This window comes from Astyanax mexicanus, chromosome 19 (genome assembly GCF_023375975.1).
Source record: "Astyanax mexicanus isolate ESR-SI-001 chromosome 19, AstMex3_surface, whole genome shotgun sequence".
NCBI classification, from domain to species: Eukaryota; Metazoa; Chordata; class Actinopteri; order Characiformes; family Acestrorhamphidae; genus Astyanax; species Astyanax mexicanus.
The window spans coordinates 20,541,550-20,559,545 of record NC_064426.1 but is presented as its reverse complement, the minus strand read 5'-3'; the positions used below and the strand labels follow the sequence as shown (position 1 = coordinate 20,559,545).

General features: G+C 42.1%; 1 protein-coding gene across 3 annotated transcripts in view; it reads right to left on the bottom strand.

Annotated features, from left to right (window-relative positions):
* pih1d1 (PIH1 domain containing 1) overlaps nt 1-17,422 on the bottom strand; it is a 35,013-nt gene extending 17,591 nt beyond the window's left edge. Inside the window, exons 1-6 of one of the 3 annotated variants that reach the window (XM_049468245.1) lie at nt 17,400-17,422; nt 16,278-16,367; nt 11,181-11,238; nt 7,985-8,173; nt 7,466-7,527; nt 6,453-6,534 (exon numbers count right to left, since the gene is read on the bottom strand). In XM_049468245.1, the coding sequence (XP_049324202.1) occupies nt 6,453-6,534; nt 7,466-7,527; nt 7,985-8,173; nt 11,181-11,238; nt 16,278-16,367; nt 17,400-17,402 (484 nt within the window). In that variant the 5' untranslated portion in view covers nt 17,403-17,422. Of the gene's footprint in view, nt 1-6,452; nt 6,535-7,465; nt 7,528-7,984; nt 8,174-11,180; nt 11,239-16,277; nt 16,368-16,704; nt 16,854-17,399 lie in introns of those variants that run through there. The other 2 variants (XM_007251082.4, XM_015606301.3) reach the window with 2 other exon arrangements.
* Between the last annotated feature and the right edge of the window lie 574 nt (nt 17,423-17,996).

Below are 17,996 nucleotides of genomic sequence, written 5' to 3'. Positions count from 1 at the left end.
TTATTTAGTCTGTGTACTAAACATAAATATAAATCCTTATAACTGACAGAAATAAATATAACTAATAATAATTTATAGTTACAGTGCAGATTTTTAAGTATATATATTTTTTCATAGTTGATTGCTGAAGGCTCTGGGTGTGGTTTATTTTTATGTGGTAAAGATGTGATGGTATGGAGTATTTTGGAGCGCAGGGTGAGCAATCGCGCTAAGCTTTTTTCCGCCGCCAAGATAGAAACACGCCAGAAATTTACCTCAACACACATCATTTCCAGACCACCACGCCCATCGGTGTTAATATATTCCAAAGTCCAACGCTATTTTAAGGACGCGTGCAAGGCCTAAAAATAGACTGTTGACGGGTGGCAAAGCGCCACGCTACACGCCTTGCGTGGGGTGTATGATAGGGCTCTTTGTCTGTATGCGCAAAGTTTAAAAAAAGTTCATTCAGCTGCTAAAGTAACGTGCAGTAACGGAGTGTCGAAAATGGTAACGGCGTTATAGTTACAGTCAGAGTAATTAGTTAGATTACTCCTTACTGAAAAAAGTAACGGCGTTAGTAACGCCGTTTATTTTAACGCCATTACTCCCAACACTGTCGTCTGGATTAAACTCCCGCTCCAGCCAATAACAGTTCAGTTCTGTCCCGCACGCAAGATATTCTGACGGGACCCGCGAGAACAGAAGTGGTTAGAGTGAGGTGGAGCTCTGGAAAGTAGAAAAAAAAACGAATATCCGAATACCAAAATTAAAAACCGAATACCTACTCAACGAACGAATATCCGAATACCCGAATATTCGGGTCCAGCCCTACATAAAACACCTTAAAGGAAATTGTCTCCCTTAAGATCGCCCTTAACAATTTTTGCCTTGATTGTTATCTTAAGGAAAACCCTAATATGTTTAATTATGTGATTCATAAAGCTACTTGACGCTCTGCCCTTAGAATAATTTAAGGGAGCCAAAACCTTACCTTAACTCCCGAAAAACTAAGAATATGACTGAGTTTGTGAGGATAATGAGGTATTTAAAAGGCCATTTAAATGCTTGATTATAGTTGTTTAGCTGTTTCTTCGTGCTTGGCTGACTCTAAAGTGCTGACTCAGTCTGTCTGGATCTCTGTCGTGAGACAGCATGCGGATGGGGGCAGGGCTGGTGATGTCACGGGTCCTGCATTGTTTAAGCCATCACAGGTCGGGCGCCCCCTGCTGTTCGGTTGCAGAAAGCTGTGTAACCTCACCCATCCCCATAGGTTTCAATGGCAAACCTGACAACTTTTAATCACGTTTTTTTCCAATATACTGTAATTCTACCGCCATTATTTAAAAGCAACAGCTAGTGTAACCTCTGCTTACATTGTTAATTTTTTTTTACCCCCACAGAATTCTTTTTTTTAAATGTTATTCAGCTCTATTCAAAAAGGTGTGATTATTGTAAAAGGGCTCGGTTACACCTAGCCGGGGCGGGACCAATGACTGTATGGGTGGGACCATAGACTGTGTGAGCTCTGTGGAGGAAGCCCTCAGGGGCGGGGTTATTTAAATGAGTAGGCTGTCTCTCCACAGTCTTTCTTCCTCCTCTGGTCTCTACTGCGCAGACTCGGGTTTCAGGATCGCCAACATGGCGAAAGATTTTGGCTTCATTTTCTTTGAATGAATGGGAAAGGCCACACAGCATCCATCTTATTTACAGTCTCTGATGTAGACTTTTGATGGATTTGTACCTTCAAATAATAATACTTTTGCTTCCATTATGTATTAGTGTATTAGTGAGGAAACTAATTTTCTTTTTACCCCAAATTAGGGGTTGTAGTTTAAATTTATTATCCTACTCCTGTTGTGGTACATTACCTAACAGAGCAAAACAAGATTTGTTTTCTCACTAATAAACTAATACAAGGTGGAAGCAAAACTATTATTATGTGACCGTACAAATCTATCAAAAGTCTAGTGTGGCGGGGCGAGGCCCGGCCAACGCACTACAACGCCGCTGACACCCTCACACGCAGCCGCTCTCCAGGGTACTGAAAACCATCAGCACCGATCTGAAGACAGCGCCACAAAAACACGTGGGGCGAGGGTGGGCCGCCTAACCAGGCACGGCTGGCGGCTCCTAAAGACCACGCTGAAACCGGCCAATGACGGGCCGAGGGGAGCTCCATAAATACCGGCAGCAGACACTTGTGGCTGCCTGCCGTCAGGACAAAACGCTAATCCCTGTCTCTGTTTCCTCCCGCTTTTGTGCTTCTCTCTGAGCTCTCTTAGGACCCTGACAGCCGCGTGGACTGCCGAGTGTGGAGGAGGTGGGAGAGCGAGAAAAAAAAGCCCGCAGAAAGAGAAAGAGAGAGAGACGCTCTATCTCGGGACCGCCGCCCCACCAAGCCGGCGCATGCAGCCCGGTTTTTTCTTTTCTATTTTTTCGTGCCTTGGCGCTATTGTTGGAAGCCAATAAAAACCCCTGCGGGGAAGTTTATGTTCAGCACTCCCGTGTCCGTCCTGGTCCTTAACGGCTAGAGCAGCCCACACTGGTGGAGAATGCGGGATACTGGACCGGAGTGACCAGAACTGGACAGCAAAAAAAAAATGTATTAATTTTTATAACAATTTTTTTTTTCTTTCTATCTCTCTCTCTCTCCGGTGCCATGGATCAAGTCCTGCAACACCTCCTGGAGACGAGCCTCAGGCAGCAGGACGTAACGCAGGAGCTCGCCAGGGGGTTGCGTGAGCTGACCAACGACCTGGTGGCGTCTCGCCAAACCGCACAGGCCGCCGCGCTACCGGATCCGCGACGCAGCGCCCATCACCTCCTCACGAAGCTGTCCCAGGGGCACGACGTAGAGGCATTCCTGTACACGTTCGAATGCGTGGCGGAAAGAGAAGTATGGGAAAGGGAGGAGTGGGCCACAATAATCGCTCCCTTCCTCACAGGGGAGGCTCAGTTAGCTTATTATTCCCTTCCTCCAGACCAGACCATGGACTATGAGACGCTGAAAGCGGAGATTCTCGCTCGCGTGGGGCTCGGACCAGCCGCGGCCACGGCCGAGTTCCATCGCTGGTCGTATCGCTCATCGCAGCCTCCCCGCCCACAGATGACGCAGCTCCTCAGGGTCGCCAAGCGCTGGCTCCAACCCGAACAGCTCGGCTCAGAAGCCATAACCGAGAGAATTGCGATGGACCACTTTCTCCGCTCCCTTCCTGGAGAGGACCTAAAGTGTGGCTCGCGGGGTGTAGCGTCCACGGTCAAACCCACGGACCGGCCCACTCGCGGAGGCTACTTCTAAATGGGCGCGACATCACCGCCGTGCTGGACTCCGGGAGTACCATTACGCTCGGCCGACCCTCCGCGATACCCTGGGTTCTTCCCCGAGATGAGACGGTGGAGGTGTCCTGTGTCCACGGCGACGTGCGCAACGTCCCCACGGCCCGGGTGCGGGTCGGGAACCAGTACAAAGACTGGCCACTCACGATCGGCCTCGTGGCCGACTTGCCGGTGCCCCTCCTATTGGGACGTGACTACCCCGAGTTCGAGGAAGAGCTCCGGGGGTCGGCGCGGCGCGCGCCGCCCCAGAAGCCGCGGAGGCGCCGCCGACCACGGCCCCAGCCCGCTCTAGTCGCCAGCGGAGGCTCGGCGAGCAGCGGAAAAAGTTCCGAAGGTGAGAGAGAAAAAAATTCTAATCCTGTGTTCTCTCTCTATCAACAGGTGCAGAAGGAGGGCGGATTCGCCCGGGAACAACACGAGGATGATCGGCTCCGGCACGCTTGGGAAAATGTGCAAGAGGTGAACGGAGAGCCGCGGGGTCCTGCGCCTGCCCAGACTCCCTTCTTCATGGTGAAAGACCACCTCCTGTACCGCGTGACCGAGATAAATGGTGAAAGGGTCGAACAGCTACTCCTGCCGCGTAGCCGAATCGACGCCGTCATGCAGCTGGCCCACCAGCACCCACTGGGAGGACACCTGGCCGCCGAAAACACCTTGGCCAGAATTCAACAGCGGTTCTACTGGCCGTCTATTCGAGCCGAAGTGAAGAACCACTGTAGTAGGTGCTCGACCTGCCAAATCACCAGCCCCCGCAAGCCCCCACCTGCTCCCCTCATTCCTCTCCCGATCATTAAAACCCCGTACCAACGGCTGGGGATGGATATCGTGGGACCCCTCCCCAAGTCCGCCCGGGGACATGAATACATCTTGGTCACCATGGACTATGCTACCAGGTTCCCTGACGCGGTTCCCCTACGCAAAGCCACATCAAAGGCGGTGGCGCGTGAGTTGGTCCTCCTAATCAGTCGCGTGGGCATTCCTAGGGAAATCCTCACGGATCAGGGAACCCCTTTCGTCTCGAAGCTAATGACTGACCTCTGCCGGATGTTACAAGTACAACACCTCACCACTTCTGTGTGGCACCCCCAAACAGACGGGCTGGTGGAGAGATTTAATCAAACGCTGAAAAGGATGCTCAAGCGAATCGTACGTGACTGGGACCTCCTTCTTCCCCATGCTCTCTTCGCCGTGCGGGAGGTACCCCAAGCGTCCACGGGTTTCACCCCCTTTGAACTCCTCTATGCGCGGAAGCCGCGCGGACTCCTTGACGTGGTAAAAGAAGCCTGGGAGACGCAGCCTTCCCCGTTCAGGTCAGTCATAGAATATGTTCAAACCATGCAAACACGAATTAAGGAGCACATGGAGGAGGCCCAGCGCGCTCAACAGCGCGTATACAACCGCCCCGCCCTCCTGAGGGAACTCCAAGTGGGGGACCGCGTCATGGTGTTGATCCCCACCACAACCTGTAAATTCCTCGCCAGCTGGCAGGGCCCGTACACTGTCACCGAAAGGCTAAACGAGGTGAATTACCGGATCGCACAGCCGGGAAGGAGGAAGACCACTCAGGTATATCATGTCAATCTGCTGAAAAAATGGGTTGAACCCAAACCCCCTCTCTCTGCCTTTGCTCAGGTGCCGGAGATCCGAGCCAGACAGGAGGTCCGCTTGGGGGAGGAGCTAACCCCAGCGCAGCGACAAGAGCTACGAGAGAGCGTGGACAAACACCAAGCTGTATTCTCTGAGCTCCCTGGGCGGACCCAAATAATACACCACCACATTCCCACCAACCCAGGCACGGTGGTCCGGCAGCAGCCCTATCGGCTCCCGGAGGCGCGGAGGAAAGCGGTGGAAGACGAGGTCGAGAAAATGCTCCGCCTGGGGGTCGTAGAACCGTCCTCCAGCCCTTGGTCCAGCCCCATAGTGTTAGTCCCCAAACCCGATGGGTCCTGGCGGTTCTGCAACGACTTTCGGCGGCTGAACGCAGTATCCCGGTTCGATTCTTGAGGCGCGACTTCGACCGCCCGTTCATCCTCCACACAGACGCGTCTGAGACGGGACTGGGGGCCATCCTGGTACAGGACTTCGGTGGCGAAGAACACCCCATCCTCTACCTGAGCCGGAAACTCCTACCAGCCGAGAAACGGTATGCCGCCTTGGAACGAGAAGCCCTGGCGATCAAATGGGCAGTGGAGGAGCTACGTTTTTTTCTGACGGGTAGGACATTCACTTTGATTACTGATCACGCACCACTCCAATGGATTTCCAGACACAGAGACACTAATGCCCGTGTTACTCGCTGGTTTCTCGCCCTCCAAGAGTTCTCGTTTCAGGTCCGGCACCGGCCCGGCTCGGCGCACGGCGATGCGGATGCCCTCTACAGGAGACCTGTGAGGACGTCCGGTGCGGACTCCGCATTCTGGTGCCAGCTGAGGGGGGGCACTGTGGCGGGGCGAGGCCCGGCCAACGCACTACAACGCCGCTGACACCCTCACACGCAGCCGCTCTCCAGGGTACTGAAAACCATCAGCACCAATCTGAAGACAGCGCCACAAAAACACGTGGGGCGAGGGCGGGCCGCCTAACCAGGCACGGCTGGCGGCTCCTAAAGACCACGCTGAAACCGGCCAATGACGGGCCGAGGGGAGCTCCATAAATACCGGCAGCAGACACTTGTGGCTGCCTGCCGTCAGGACAAAACGCTAATCCCTGTCTCTGTTTCCTCCCGCTTTTGTGCTTCTCTCTGAGCTCTCTTAGGACCCTGACAGCCGCGTGGACTGCCGAGTATGGAGGAGGTGGGAGAGCGAGAAAAAAAGCCCGCAGAAAGAGAAAGAGAGAGAGAGACGCTCTATCTCGGGACCGCCGCCCCACCAAGCCGGCGCATGCAGCCCGTTTTTTTCTTTTCTATTTTTTCGTGCCTCGGCGCTATTGTTGGAAGCCAATAAAAACCCCTGCGGGGAAGTTTATGTTCAGCACTCCCGTGTCCGTCCTGGTCCTTAACGGCTAGAGCAGCCCACACTAGATTAGACACACACAGTAGAGGGCAGAAACACAGAATAATAAATTACTGCTGATTTATGAGGATATCAAAGGTGTTGTTCTCTTGCAAGCACAAACCTCAGTACACACTGGCTCACCTCGGCTCAGCTCCAAGCTGTACTTGTTCTCCAGACCTTCTAGAGACACAGCAACCAAAAACTGCTGGAACAAAGTGTCTTTCTGTAGAAATAAAAAAAATGCATCAGATCATGGACAATACACTGTATGGAGTGTCTCAACACACTCTTCTTTTGTGGTCTTCTTCCAAAACCAAAAGGATTTAAAATAAAAAGTGACTGTCCAAGATTTTGAAGCGCTGCTGTGAGGATTTGATATGATTTCTGCAACAAGATCGTGAGGTCAGGATTTGATCACCCCCAATTCCCCAACTTGCCCCAAAAGCATTAGATGGAACACAATCATTCCAATAAACACAGGTTTTACCCTTCTTTCACCCTGTTCTTCAGTGGTCTGTACCTCACAAGACCATTCTGATTAGTTGGGGTGAAACGATACAGAAAATTCACAATTTGCTTCACACATCGGTATAAACCCCACGGTGCGGTGCGTTTTCGATACCTTTTTGGTACGTTTTCGGTACGGTTGGGGAAAAAAATAAAGAGGCAGGGTATTCTGTATATCCTCACCTTTATTAACTTCATAATAACAATGAATCTTCATTATAACCATGATTTGTTTTTTGAGACGGGATGTTGTAACGGGTCTTGAGCTCTTTTATTAAATGCTTGAAACCATAGTTCTCTCCTACTGTCATCATGAGAGGCTCCATCTTTTGGATCTTGCTGGAAAAAATAAACAGTGAGCCTGGTTGTGGTGCTTTATTAAGAACAAAAATAACAGCACTTTTTTAACTGATTAAAAAACAAATATTTATCCAAAGCATATTACTGGATGTACTTCAGGTTTTAATTTGGTAAAATTAAAGAAACTCATACATTTTAAGTGGTTTCTTATTTTTTTTCCAGAGCTGTATATATAACAAGGATAATGGGTGTAGCATCAAGGAAGTGGTTATAATGTTATGCTTGATTGCTGTATAGTGCATGGAAAGACCTGCTGGTTTCAAATCTAACTACCACACACAACATACCTGGCATTTCTGGAAGAATTCCTCATTAATCACAACATCATAGACAGTGCAGCTGTTGAGACCTGTCAAAAGAGATAAAAAAAAACATGACATATAGAAATGCCCAAAAATGTCAAAAAAAAAAAAAAAAGACGGATCAGTAAAAACACTGTGCTGGCCTAAAGAAGCATAAATCTAGCTAAACTTTTTCATTCCAAGTCTCCATTCCTGTGATTTCCTTAGCTGGTAACGTAACCCTCTCACATTTGACGTTCTGCCTGCACGGATATGCTATGATCCCCTAAAAGTTTCCCCAAATTCCTGCTGGATTGTGGAGCCCTGCAAAATCAATTTTACTTTCCTGTGTAAAAACGTAATTTCGGTCATTTTACCCCCTGTAAACAAATGTTTTATCACAATTTATGAGAGAAAATATTTTAATGTAAACGTTTTACATATCAGAGCCCTCAGAATTCTACCAATGAAGTGTGGAGCTACTCTGAGCTTGTTAATGATGCAAAAAATAGAAAGAAAGCTCACTGTTGTCCATTTCAATGTGGGCTTCACCAAGGCTCATAGGTACTTTGTATCCTGTGGGGTCATCCGACTCTAAGAGCTCCACCAATGCATCCTGGGAGAGTTCGGGAGGGGGAGGGACGTCCCAAGACTGACAGATATTTACGAAGACTTTCTGCTGATCTTTCTGAGAGGAGGTCTTCAAACACATGCCTGGAAAGAGGGAAGAAATGATAAACAGCATAAAACAAACAGAAGCTTGATTTACAAAAGTGTGTAAAGAAAAAAAATCTTCTTAAATATGCTTTTCATCCTATGGTAACTTGATACTGAAGAAAATACATTTAATAAATGGTTATTATTCAAAGCTTTTAGTAAACTTTTATGAACTTTTCTGTTAATTTTTTATTATAATTTTATTTTAAAATTCTCTCTTTTTTCCCCATTTTCTGCCCAATTTACACGGCCAATTACCCAATCCACTCATTAGGGCTGCGCCTGTCACTAATGATGCCCCAACACCAGGAGGGTCAATACTAGGACATGTCTCCTCCGACACATGTAAAGTCAGCCAGTGCCTCTTTTTTAACTGCTGCTAATGCATTATTACTGAGTAGCATCCCAGAGCACTCGGAGGAAAGCGCAGCGACTCGGTTCCAGTACATCAGCTCACAGCTGCCTTGTCCCTTTGTAGTGATGTGGGGAGAGAGCACCATTTACCCACCCAGCGAGAACAAGGCCAATTTTGCTCTCTCAGGGCTACGGTAGCTGATGGAAAGCTACATAAACAGGATTTGAACCGGCGATCTCCTAAACATTGCAGCATTGCTTAGCCCGCTGGACCACTCTGAGCCTTTTCTGTTCATTTTTTTTTAAAGATCTAGGTATAACTGGTATACACAAAGCCAAAATTGTTGATATCCAAAATGGTAACTGAAATAACTTAAAACCTGCAAAAGTAATAACTAAAAAATAAACTAAAATATCAATTAATGAAAGATATTGCTTTTAAATTGTGCTTTAACAGAATCATAAAAAAGATGGCCTGGACAAAAACAGAAGGGTTTTTGTGTACAGCTGGTGTTCGTAATTGGATGCTACGGTACCCCAGATGGATGTTATGGTGTTGCTATGTGGTTGCTAGGCAGCTGCTATGGTATTCAGGTTAAGGCTGCACAATATATCATATCATTTCAGCATTATTTTCCCCCTTGGTTTGGTTACACAAAAGGAAAATTGCAAGAGCAACAAAATGCGTCACAACAAACAGTATGAGCATGTTTCCTACCTACGCTTATTGGTCAGTGCTGCCTGGGGCGGAGCTAGAAAGTAAACACAGAAAGGTCCTGTGTTCCGGACAAGCCATATATTTGTGCAGGGTAAGGCTGTTTTAATATCAAATGTAGTAAAATTACAGCTGAGCTATAAAAAATAGGTTTTAATTTAGTTGCGAAGGCGTGAACGGCGAGAGCTGTGAGGGAGTATGTGGGTAAGAAATCAGGTTAAACTGCAAATGAACAGCCGTTAAGCTCAAACACAAGGAGGATATTTGATAGTTGGTTTGAAACGTGGTAAGATTTCTTACCACAAACTAATCACTCCAGAGTCAGTTTGGAATCGGACTAAGACCGCTTCCTCTTGTGGGTTTTGGTTATTTTGCAGTGGTTTTGGTAGGCACCCGAGTGCGATTACTGTTTTCACACCTGCTGAAACGAACCGCACCAAGGGTGGGAACTAACCAAACAGTGCCGTTGTGAAAACACCCTTGAAGACAGAATACTATTTTAAAACAATGTTTTATTTATTGTTTTAAAATTATGACTATGTTACTGACAGGGATCAGAAAAAAAAAACAGTAGACATTTATGAGAACTCTGGAATTTCTAGCCCTGCACTCAAGGCAAAAAGTGCATCAGATTGTGTGTTAAGGTTCCACTACGTTAAAAATAGCATCTGTTTTTATGTTTTAAAAAATTACTTAGCATGAAAAGGCCTCAGCTCTGTCCTTAACTAATATCCAGATGAGCTGCTATAAATCTAAACCCCTTTAATCCTGTTCTCTACTGTTTAAACAGACTGATTGCATAATACTTCCTTTATTAATTCATCACTAGCTCCGTGAAAAACTCTCAAACAGGGAACTTGCACACTCTTTCATTCTGCTTGAAAGTAGGTGAAAGGGGAAAACTCATTAACATGCGATACATGCACTGTCACTCTGTACAAACTGACTTAAATTATTGCTGTACTCAAATTAGAGCCAACACATCTGGTCGAACAAAACAAATAAGCCAAAAATAAGAACAGAAATATTTCTCAACTTGGAAATTTTTACATTATTCCACATTAATGCACTTGTCTAGCATTTTCAAAACATAGTATAGGTATATCTCTATACTATAGGTATAGAGAAGTTAATGTTAATACCGATTTTTATTTCTTCTCTTACTCTGTTATGTTATTATAGCCTGCTAGAGTAATTAAACAACTCATTTTTCGTCAATTTAAATCCTACTTGCGTTTAGCATAATCCCAAACATTCTGTTCCACCTTAAATGCAGCTACAATTACATTACATAACATACATAAGTAAATCAAAGACATCAATCCAAACATTTTCAATAATAATAGATTCAATATTTTCAAGGTATTTCCTGACATTGAAATTGTAACTGAAATATTACAAAATGAATTAATATTGAATGGAATCGAATAGCAAATCAAATCTAATTGGGTAGAGACTGGGGCTTAGTCGGAGTAATCGGCACTGTCAACTATAAAAAAGTGTGACCTATTACGTTTATACTTTAAGCAGTTTTGAAACAAGTATTTTCACACGTTTACTTGAGCAAAAAGCTAATACTTCAGCTTCTACAGAAGTATTTTAAACCTTAGTAATGAATGTGAATACTTCTAACACCTTTGACCACATGCATAGTTCCGGCCTGCATATATGACGGAGATAACGACAGAGATTACTTTAGAAACATGCTGGAAAATGTCAGCTCAGAGACCAACAACTCCAGAACTAACTTCTCATCTTGCAGGAATATTTATCTAAAGAACGTCCAACAAAGAAGATCAAGCAACAGATCAGAATCTCTTTAATATAAACAGAATCATGTTTTTAAAAAAGCCTCATTTGAAACAATAAAAGTGAGAAGTTTGAAAAGCTTCTGGGTTTAGATAACTTTCACAGATGTGCTATTTCAACACTAACCTGGCTGTGGGCGGATGACTTTGGAGGGAGGACCTTCATTCTGGATTTTTCCCATGGTCTACAAACCAAAAGAGAGACAGACAAAAAAAGCAAACACTGTCAGACTCACACTACTGCATTGTTTGTCTTAAAGAATGTAGGTGTGAGAAAGTGTCATGCCAGCTACATGTTTTCACCAATGAATTACATGAGGAAATAAAGATTCTTTTAACTTTCTTCTATAGTAAAAATATAGTACCAGTAAATATAAAGTTCTGTGTGAAGTCAACAATACTAAAATAAAGTTATTGGTTAGTTTGCCTTGTATACAACTTTAAATGAAACCAGAAAAGTGCATTTCCTGAAATGTGAGGAACAAGGGATGAGAAATCAATAAACATATAAATATCAGTTTGGCTGTGGGACAAATGAAACTTTACTCCTTCTGCAGGACTAATTATAGGAGTAAACAGGAGGAATGGAGGATAAAGCCAATTTGATTGTTACCTAGCAGCCAATCAAAAAGCTATATTGAAGCACACCCCTCAAAATAAGACTGAACGAGCTGAAATGTGTTGAGTCACGTAGCAAAAATCCAGCAAAAATACTGTATAATACTAATTATTAATAATAATAATAATAATAATAATGAGAAGAATATAAACAGGAAAACAATATAATTGCATATTGCAAACAAGTTCTGTGAGCAAAATGTACAACTTTTCAGCTGTTAATAATAAACCAATCTAGAGTAACCAGATCAGTTTACACAGTTTAACACAACGGATGCATGTGAATTATCTGAAAACATTTAACGAATAAATCTGTAATTAACACAAATTAATAATTTTATAGGTTTGGAACTCACTTCTTTCTATCATTCACTCTTTTTACAGAGCCTGGTGATGTACTACTGTTTTTATTAAGCAACATAAATAGACTTGCTACTGCTATTTTAGTTCTCCAGCACAGAGACTGTAGCAGTATTAGCATTACCTGCTAACCACGCTAAGCGCTAGCTCTTTTGCCGTTCAGAGGCAAGTATAAAGAATAGGATCATGAAGTCAGCAGACATGAACAACACAGTGCATTGTGGGATTTTAGAACAGGGATACTACGGCAGAGACAGGCTGGTGGCACGGTTTGTTTTTGTTTACTTAAAGTGAATGCTTGCTGTGTTATCAAGTGCCACAATTGCTCTCATGACTGTAGGGGGAAACGTATTGCAAATAGACAGTGTTTTTTAGCTTCCCAGCTTGGAAGCAACACAGGAGGATCACAGGGCAACAACATTAAACAACATTAACCAGTGTGGTCTAAGTGAAATAGAATAATAAAACACAGAAATAATAGCCTTAATGTTTTGCACTAATCACCAGAAACATTTCAGTAGTGTTTTGTCTAGGTTACCTAGTTATAACATATAAATTTAAGCTAGGTTAGCTAGTAATAATTTATAAATTTACCTAGTCAGAGCTCAAAAATTAAAGCTAGGTTAGCTAGTTATAACTTATAATCTAGCGAGTCATAACTTACAAAATTAAAGCTAGGTTAGCAAGTCATAACTTATAAATTAAAGCTAGGTTAGTGAGTCATAACTTATAAATTAAAGCTAGGTTAGCGAGTCATAACTTATAAATTAAAGCTAGGTTGGCTAGTTATACCTTATAAATTAAAGCTAGGTTAGCGAGTCATAACTTATAAATTAAAGCTAGGTTGGCTAGTTATACCTTATAAATTAAAGCTAGGTTGGCTAGTTATACCTTATAAATTAAAGCTAGGTTGGCTAGTTATTTGTAACTTATAAATTAAAGCTAGGTTAGTTACTTATAACGTATAAATAAAAGCTACGTTAGTTACTTATAACTTGTAATACACCACACTAAGCAAAAGGCCAAGTTCAAGCCCATTAATTCCTGCAATTTTCTCAAGGTAACACTTCTTTGTTTAGCTTCGCACGGTTCATTTGTTTTGGCTGTGTGTTCTCAAACATGTTGGACGCTACTCAGCATGCAACACACAATTACGCTTTTGCCCACACTCTATATCGGACTGAAGCTAGCTGCTAACCCCTGAGCAGCATTAGCATTACCCGCTAACCGTGATAAGTGCTAGTTAGCTTTTTTGCTGTTCAGAGGTGAATATATCGGACTGTAGTCTTCCCGTTTACCATGTTAAAACAAGCTAATGTTCCAGCAAGTCAGGGGCGATATTAGCTAGTTAGCCGTTCATCCCAAGCAGCTTGTTTTCACACGATAAACATGCAGCCTACAGGCCGATAATACTCACCTCTGAATGGCAAAAAAAACAGCCATTAATATCTTGAAGTCCAAAAGGATTCTCTTTTGGGGTTCATGAGACTGTTGTAACTTACAGTAGTTGAAAGTTAAGAGAAGGCTTATTATATACAGGGTATGTAGGGCTCAGACAATTCACACAAATGAAGCAACAAGGGATTTTTTAAAAACAGCATTGCCAATCTGTTTTCCAGAGTTCATAAATTAAATGGCTTTAGTTTTACATCTGTATTTGCATGTCTTTAGTTTACTTGTGCCAACGAAAACAAAAGTGCATTTAAGTGCAAAAAAACGTAGAAAACCTGCTGTATCCTGAAAACTCAAGTGATGTTACACAGATGAATGATGCTGATTGATGACATTCATTAGTTCCTTGAGCTACACACGTGATCACGCCTTCCTCACGTCAGTGCTGGGAACAGGTAAAGACAGTTCACACACCCACGCTTACACACCATGTGTAAACATTTTTCCAGTGCACAAGATAACTTTACACACTGACCTACAGCCAATGTGTTACATATATTAAAGCAGTCAACAACAATGCCTAGCAATGGTTTATATTGTTGGGTCAATAATTGTTATATTTAACATTTATGTATTTATTTTCAAAACTGGAACACACTGGACTTCCAATTCTTGTCAGGGGTTACTTTAGAAGCTCAGAACGTTCACAAGTTTTTCTGTCTTTTATTCGAAAGTAAAAGCACACAAGTTCACACAGTCCTTCTACAAATAATTAAGAGCTAAATGTCTGGATTTTTTTAAAAACATGTTGATATTATACAACTTACTGGTCATTCTATTTTATATGACAGTATTTTTACACACTATTAGTTAACTATTTGCCTTGTCAGTTTTTCCCACAGCAGTACATAAGGCAAGGCGCTTTAACAAGCTATAAAAGTTAAAGTTATACCTCGGCGTCTAGTTTCTACAGAGCCCAGGAGGGGCCGTGGATAAAAAAAAAAAATTAAATCGAGTGAACGATATAGCAGTTCGTGCTCACATTTTCTTTAATTCGAGTGAACGATTTGCAATTCGTGCTTATGATTTCTTTCATTTGTGCTCACAATTTCTTTAATTCGTGCTCACGATTTTTGTAATTCGAGCGAATGATTTCTGTAATTTGTGCGTGAGGGAGAGCCGAACCGTGGTGGCTCTCTATATTAATGAGACAAATTAATACTCAAGTTACAATTACAAACACAATCTAACTAAACAAATAACACACAAACAGATGTACTATCCGTAACGTTCATGGCACTAAGATGATTCTCAGATGGTCGATTGAGCTTCACACTGAACACTCCCTCTGTGTTAAGATGTTCTCAAAGCTAACATGCTTTTTGGGAGACTTGCTACTGAATATTTACACCCTGAGCAGCTGTAAGCTGTAACTAAACTAATAAAAAACATTATATGGGTCTTTGGACCTTTAAGCAGGATAAAAAACATCACTTTTACTGTCAGGTGTTGAGATATATAGGTTACTTTTGACTTTTGATGACATAAGATTTAACTTTAACTAATAAATGTTTGCTTGGAGATGAGAGAGGCTGAAGAATGGGTTCTGTTGGAATTACATTAAATTTGCTGAGGAAATACAGCTTAAGAGACCCTGTTACTGACTTAGGATAGAGTGCCCTGCAGTCTAAACAAGTGGTAGCTATATTCTACTTGTTTAAGCCCATTCCCAACTAAAGTGATTATTTAGTATACATTTTTGTTTGTTTATTTTTTTTTGTAAGTGCAATAAAAGAGCACTGACTGGGAAAATTTTCAGCTATTAATAAAAAAATAAGGTTTAGTGCCTCCTTAACATCCCGCAATTTAACAGAGGCACCTTTTAACCACACTGCCACAAATGAAGGTCGTTCATACATTTATTATCATAAATTATAAAAACACAATATTGATGTGTGGTGCAGTCGGTGTTGTGTTAAGTTATGCTGCCCGTCAATACGTGCTTTTCTAAAAGCACTGCGCATGAGCTGACCTAGACTTTTTATTTATTATTTCTTTCTGTTTTTAATATATGAGGATGTATATAAAACTCACTGTCTTTGCACAAAATTTAAATGGAAATTAATAATAACAAACACAATAATTATTATTTAAACAAAATACAAAAGCAGTTTGTGATGACCTCTCATTGCCATAACTTTAATATGATACAGTGATTTATGCTATTCACATATAACTTACTAACGATTACATCTATTGGGACTTCTACTGGGTACATGCTTTTTTACAGTTAAAGGTCTCCTTCCCCATACATACACTTTTTCTTGTTCTTTGTGAAATACAATTAGTCTCTCCGAGTTGTATATGCATGATGCTGCAAATGAAACTGTTCTTCAAACCCCATTATCTGCAGTAGCTAGTAAAAGAAAAAGTTCAGAAAAAAGAGTCGATCAGGAAAAGGTTAAAGACCACTAACCTAGTAAAATAAAGCAGGAACACACATACAGAAACACCGGAGCACTTTTTTTTACTAGAGACCACAACAGAACATTTTAAAATGAATGAAAAACGATAGAATGAGATATTTAAATATACACTGAGGTAGTAAGGTTAAACAAAGAAGCAGAAATCGACATTACACCGGTGAAAGGAAAGTTTAGTAAAAGGACAGTTTGGAAATAACGTTAAGTAGCTAGTGTTGTTAACTAAGAACTTAGCAGAGACTTTACACACAAACTTAGGAAGGTAATTACGCAAAACTGATGTAACCCAGTCCAGGTTGGGTGTATTTTGGTCACTCCTGCAGGAGGTGTGGTGAGGTTTTAAATACATTGACCGCTGTTAAAGTGTTTACCTGCAGTAAGAGCTGCTGGTAAAGCTCTTCATGCCGCTGCTGTTCCAGCTCACTGTTCAGGAGGGACGAGTCCGTGTCCATGGTTACACACTGCAGCAGAGCGAGGTAGGCTAACGTTAGTTTAGCTCACTAGTTTAGCTTAGTGAAACAACCAGCTGCGTTACAGAATTGTAGAAAAATCACCTAAACACCTATTAACACGTTACAGCATCATTACACTTTAGCTACATAACGTATAACGTTACATATAATTAACCGCTAGCTAATTAACTACCTTCTGAATATAACAGCTATCTGGCCAGCTAAGCTAGGTTAGCTAAGCTAACGGTACAACAGTTAATGTTAACACTGCAGTAGAGATTTGAAAAGTCCTAACGCGTTTAACCGAATAATCTATTTTAAAAATAATTTAATGTATCCAATTAACCTGTTTTATTTGTGTTGTTTTAGCGCTCGAAGCTTTCACCTGCTAAGTTACCACACCGGCTTCCACATCAGGACTTTTAGCTACGCAAACAGCAGCCTTCAAAATAAAAGTCCTCACGTTACGACTCAGTCATCTGAACAAGCTGAAATAGAAACAATTCACACGAAACAGTTTAAAACAGTTTATTAACAGTATATTTTCAGTTTATAAACCTAAGTCTGTTTAGACAATTAGACTATTATTATTATTATTATTATTATTATTATTATTATTATTATTATTATTATATGTGTGTGTGTATGTCTGTGTATCCATGCATTGGATTGTAACTATTATATCAATAATTGTAAAATATACTGTTTATTAGAGAATTAATTAAGTAATTGCAATTGTAATCAGCCTCTTTTAGGTTAATAAGCAACTAATTGTTTGTTACAATTGGACAGTGTTGTGCCAGTTCTCAGCTTTTCTGAACTAGTTCAAGTTCAGTTCATACATGCTCAAAGTGAACAGTTCACGTTCAAAGTTCACAATTTTAATTCTGAACTAGTTCAAAGTTCAGTTCATTTTACTTTTTTCGTGAGATATCCAAATAAATACTTTTTTTCACACTACAATCTAGAAATCACTATACGTTCTTTGAAACTGCTCATTGTAGACATTTGCTCATGACACGGCAATTGTGGGTTTCTTACCATGTGATGAAAATGTTCATAAGGAGAATCGGTGTCTGTCTCCGTGTCTCTCTCTCTCTCTCTCTCTCGCCCTCCGCGCTCTCTAGCCAACGTTCATTTACAGGGATGTCTGCCGTTCATGACACATAATGTGAACTAATTCACGTTCAAGTTCTTTATTAAAAAATGTGTTGCGTTCAGTTCAACCTTCACGAAAAAATGAGCGTGTTCAATGAACGCGTTCTTTTGAACTCGTTTACGCACAACACTGCAATTGGAAATGTCCATTTTAGTCAGTATATACAGAAATAATAAAATAATAGGACACCCCATAAAAAATAAAATTAAACATAAGGACATTTGATCTTTTATTAAATAATAGGTAATTATAAGAATATTGTGCACTTTAGCCCTGAAAACATTCAAATATTACCCACGATTGTCACACTTCCAATGCCTCTAAACATGAAGATGAAAAATGAAGACTCATCTTTTTAAAAAGTTCTATTAGTGGTCTAAGCTAATACCAGCTTGGGGAACAACCAAGAACTTTTGTAAGTCGCTCTGGATGAGGAAGTCCAGCTAAATACCCTAAATGTAAATGTAAATGTCTTGTAT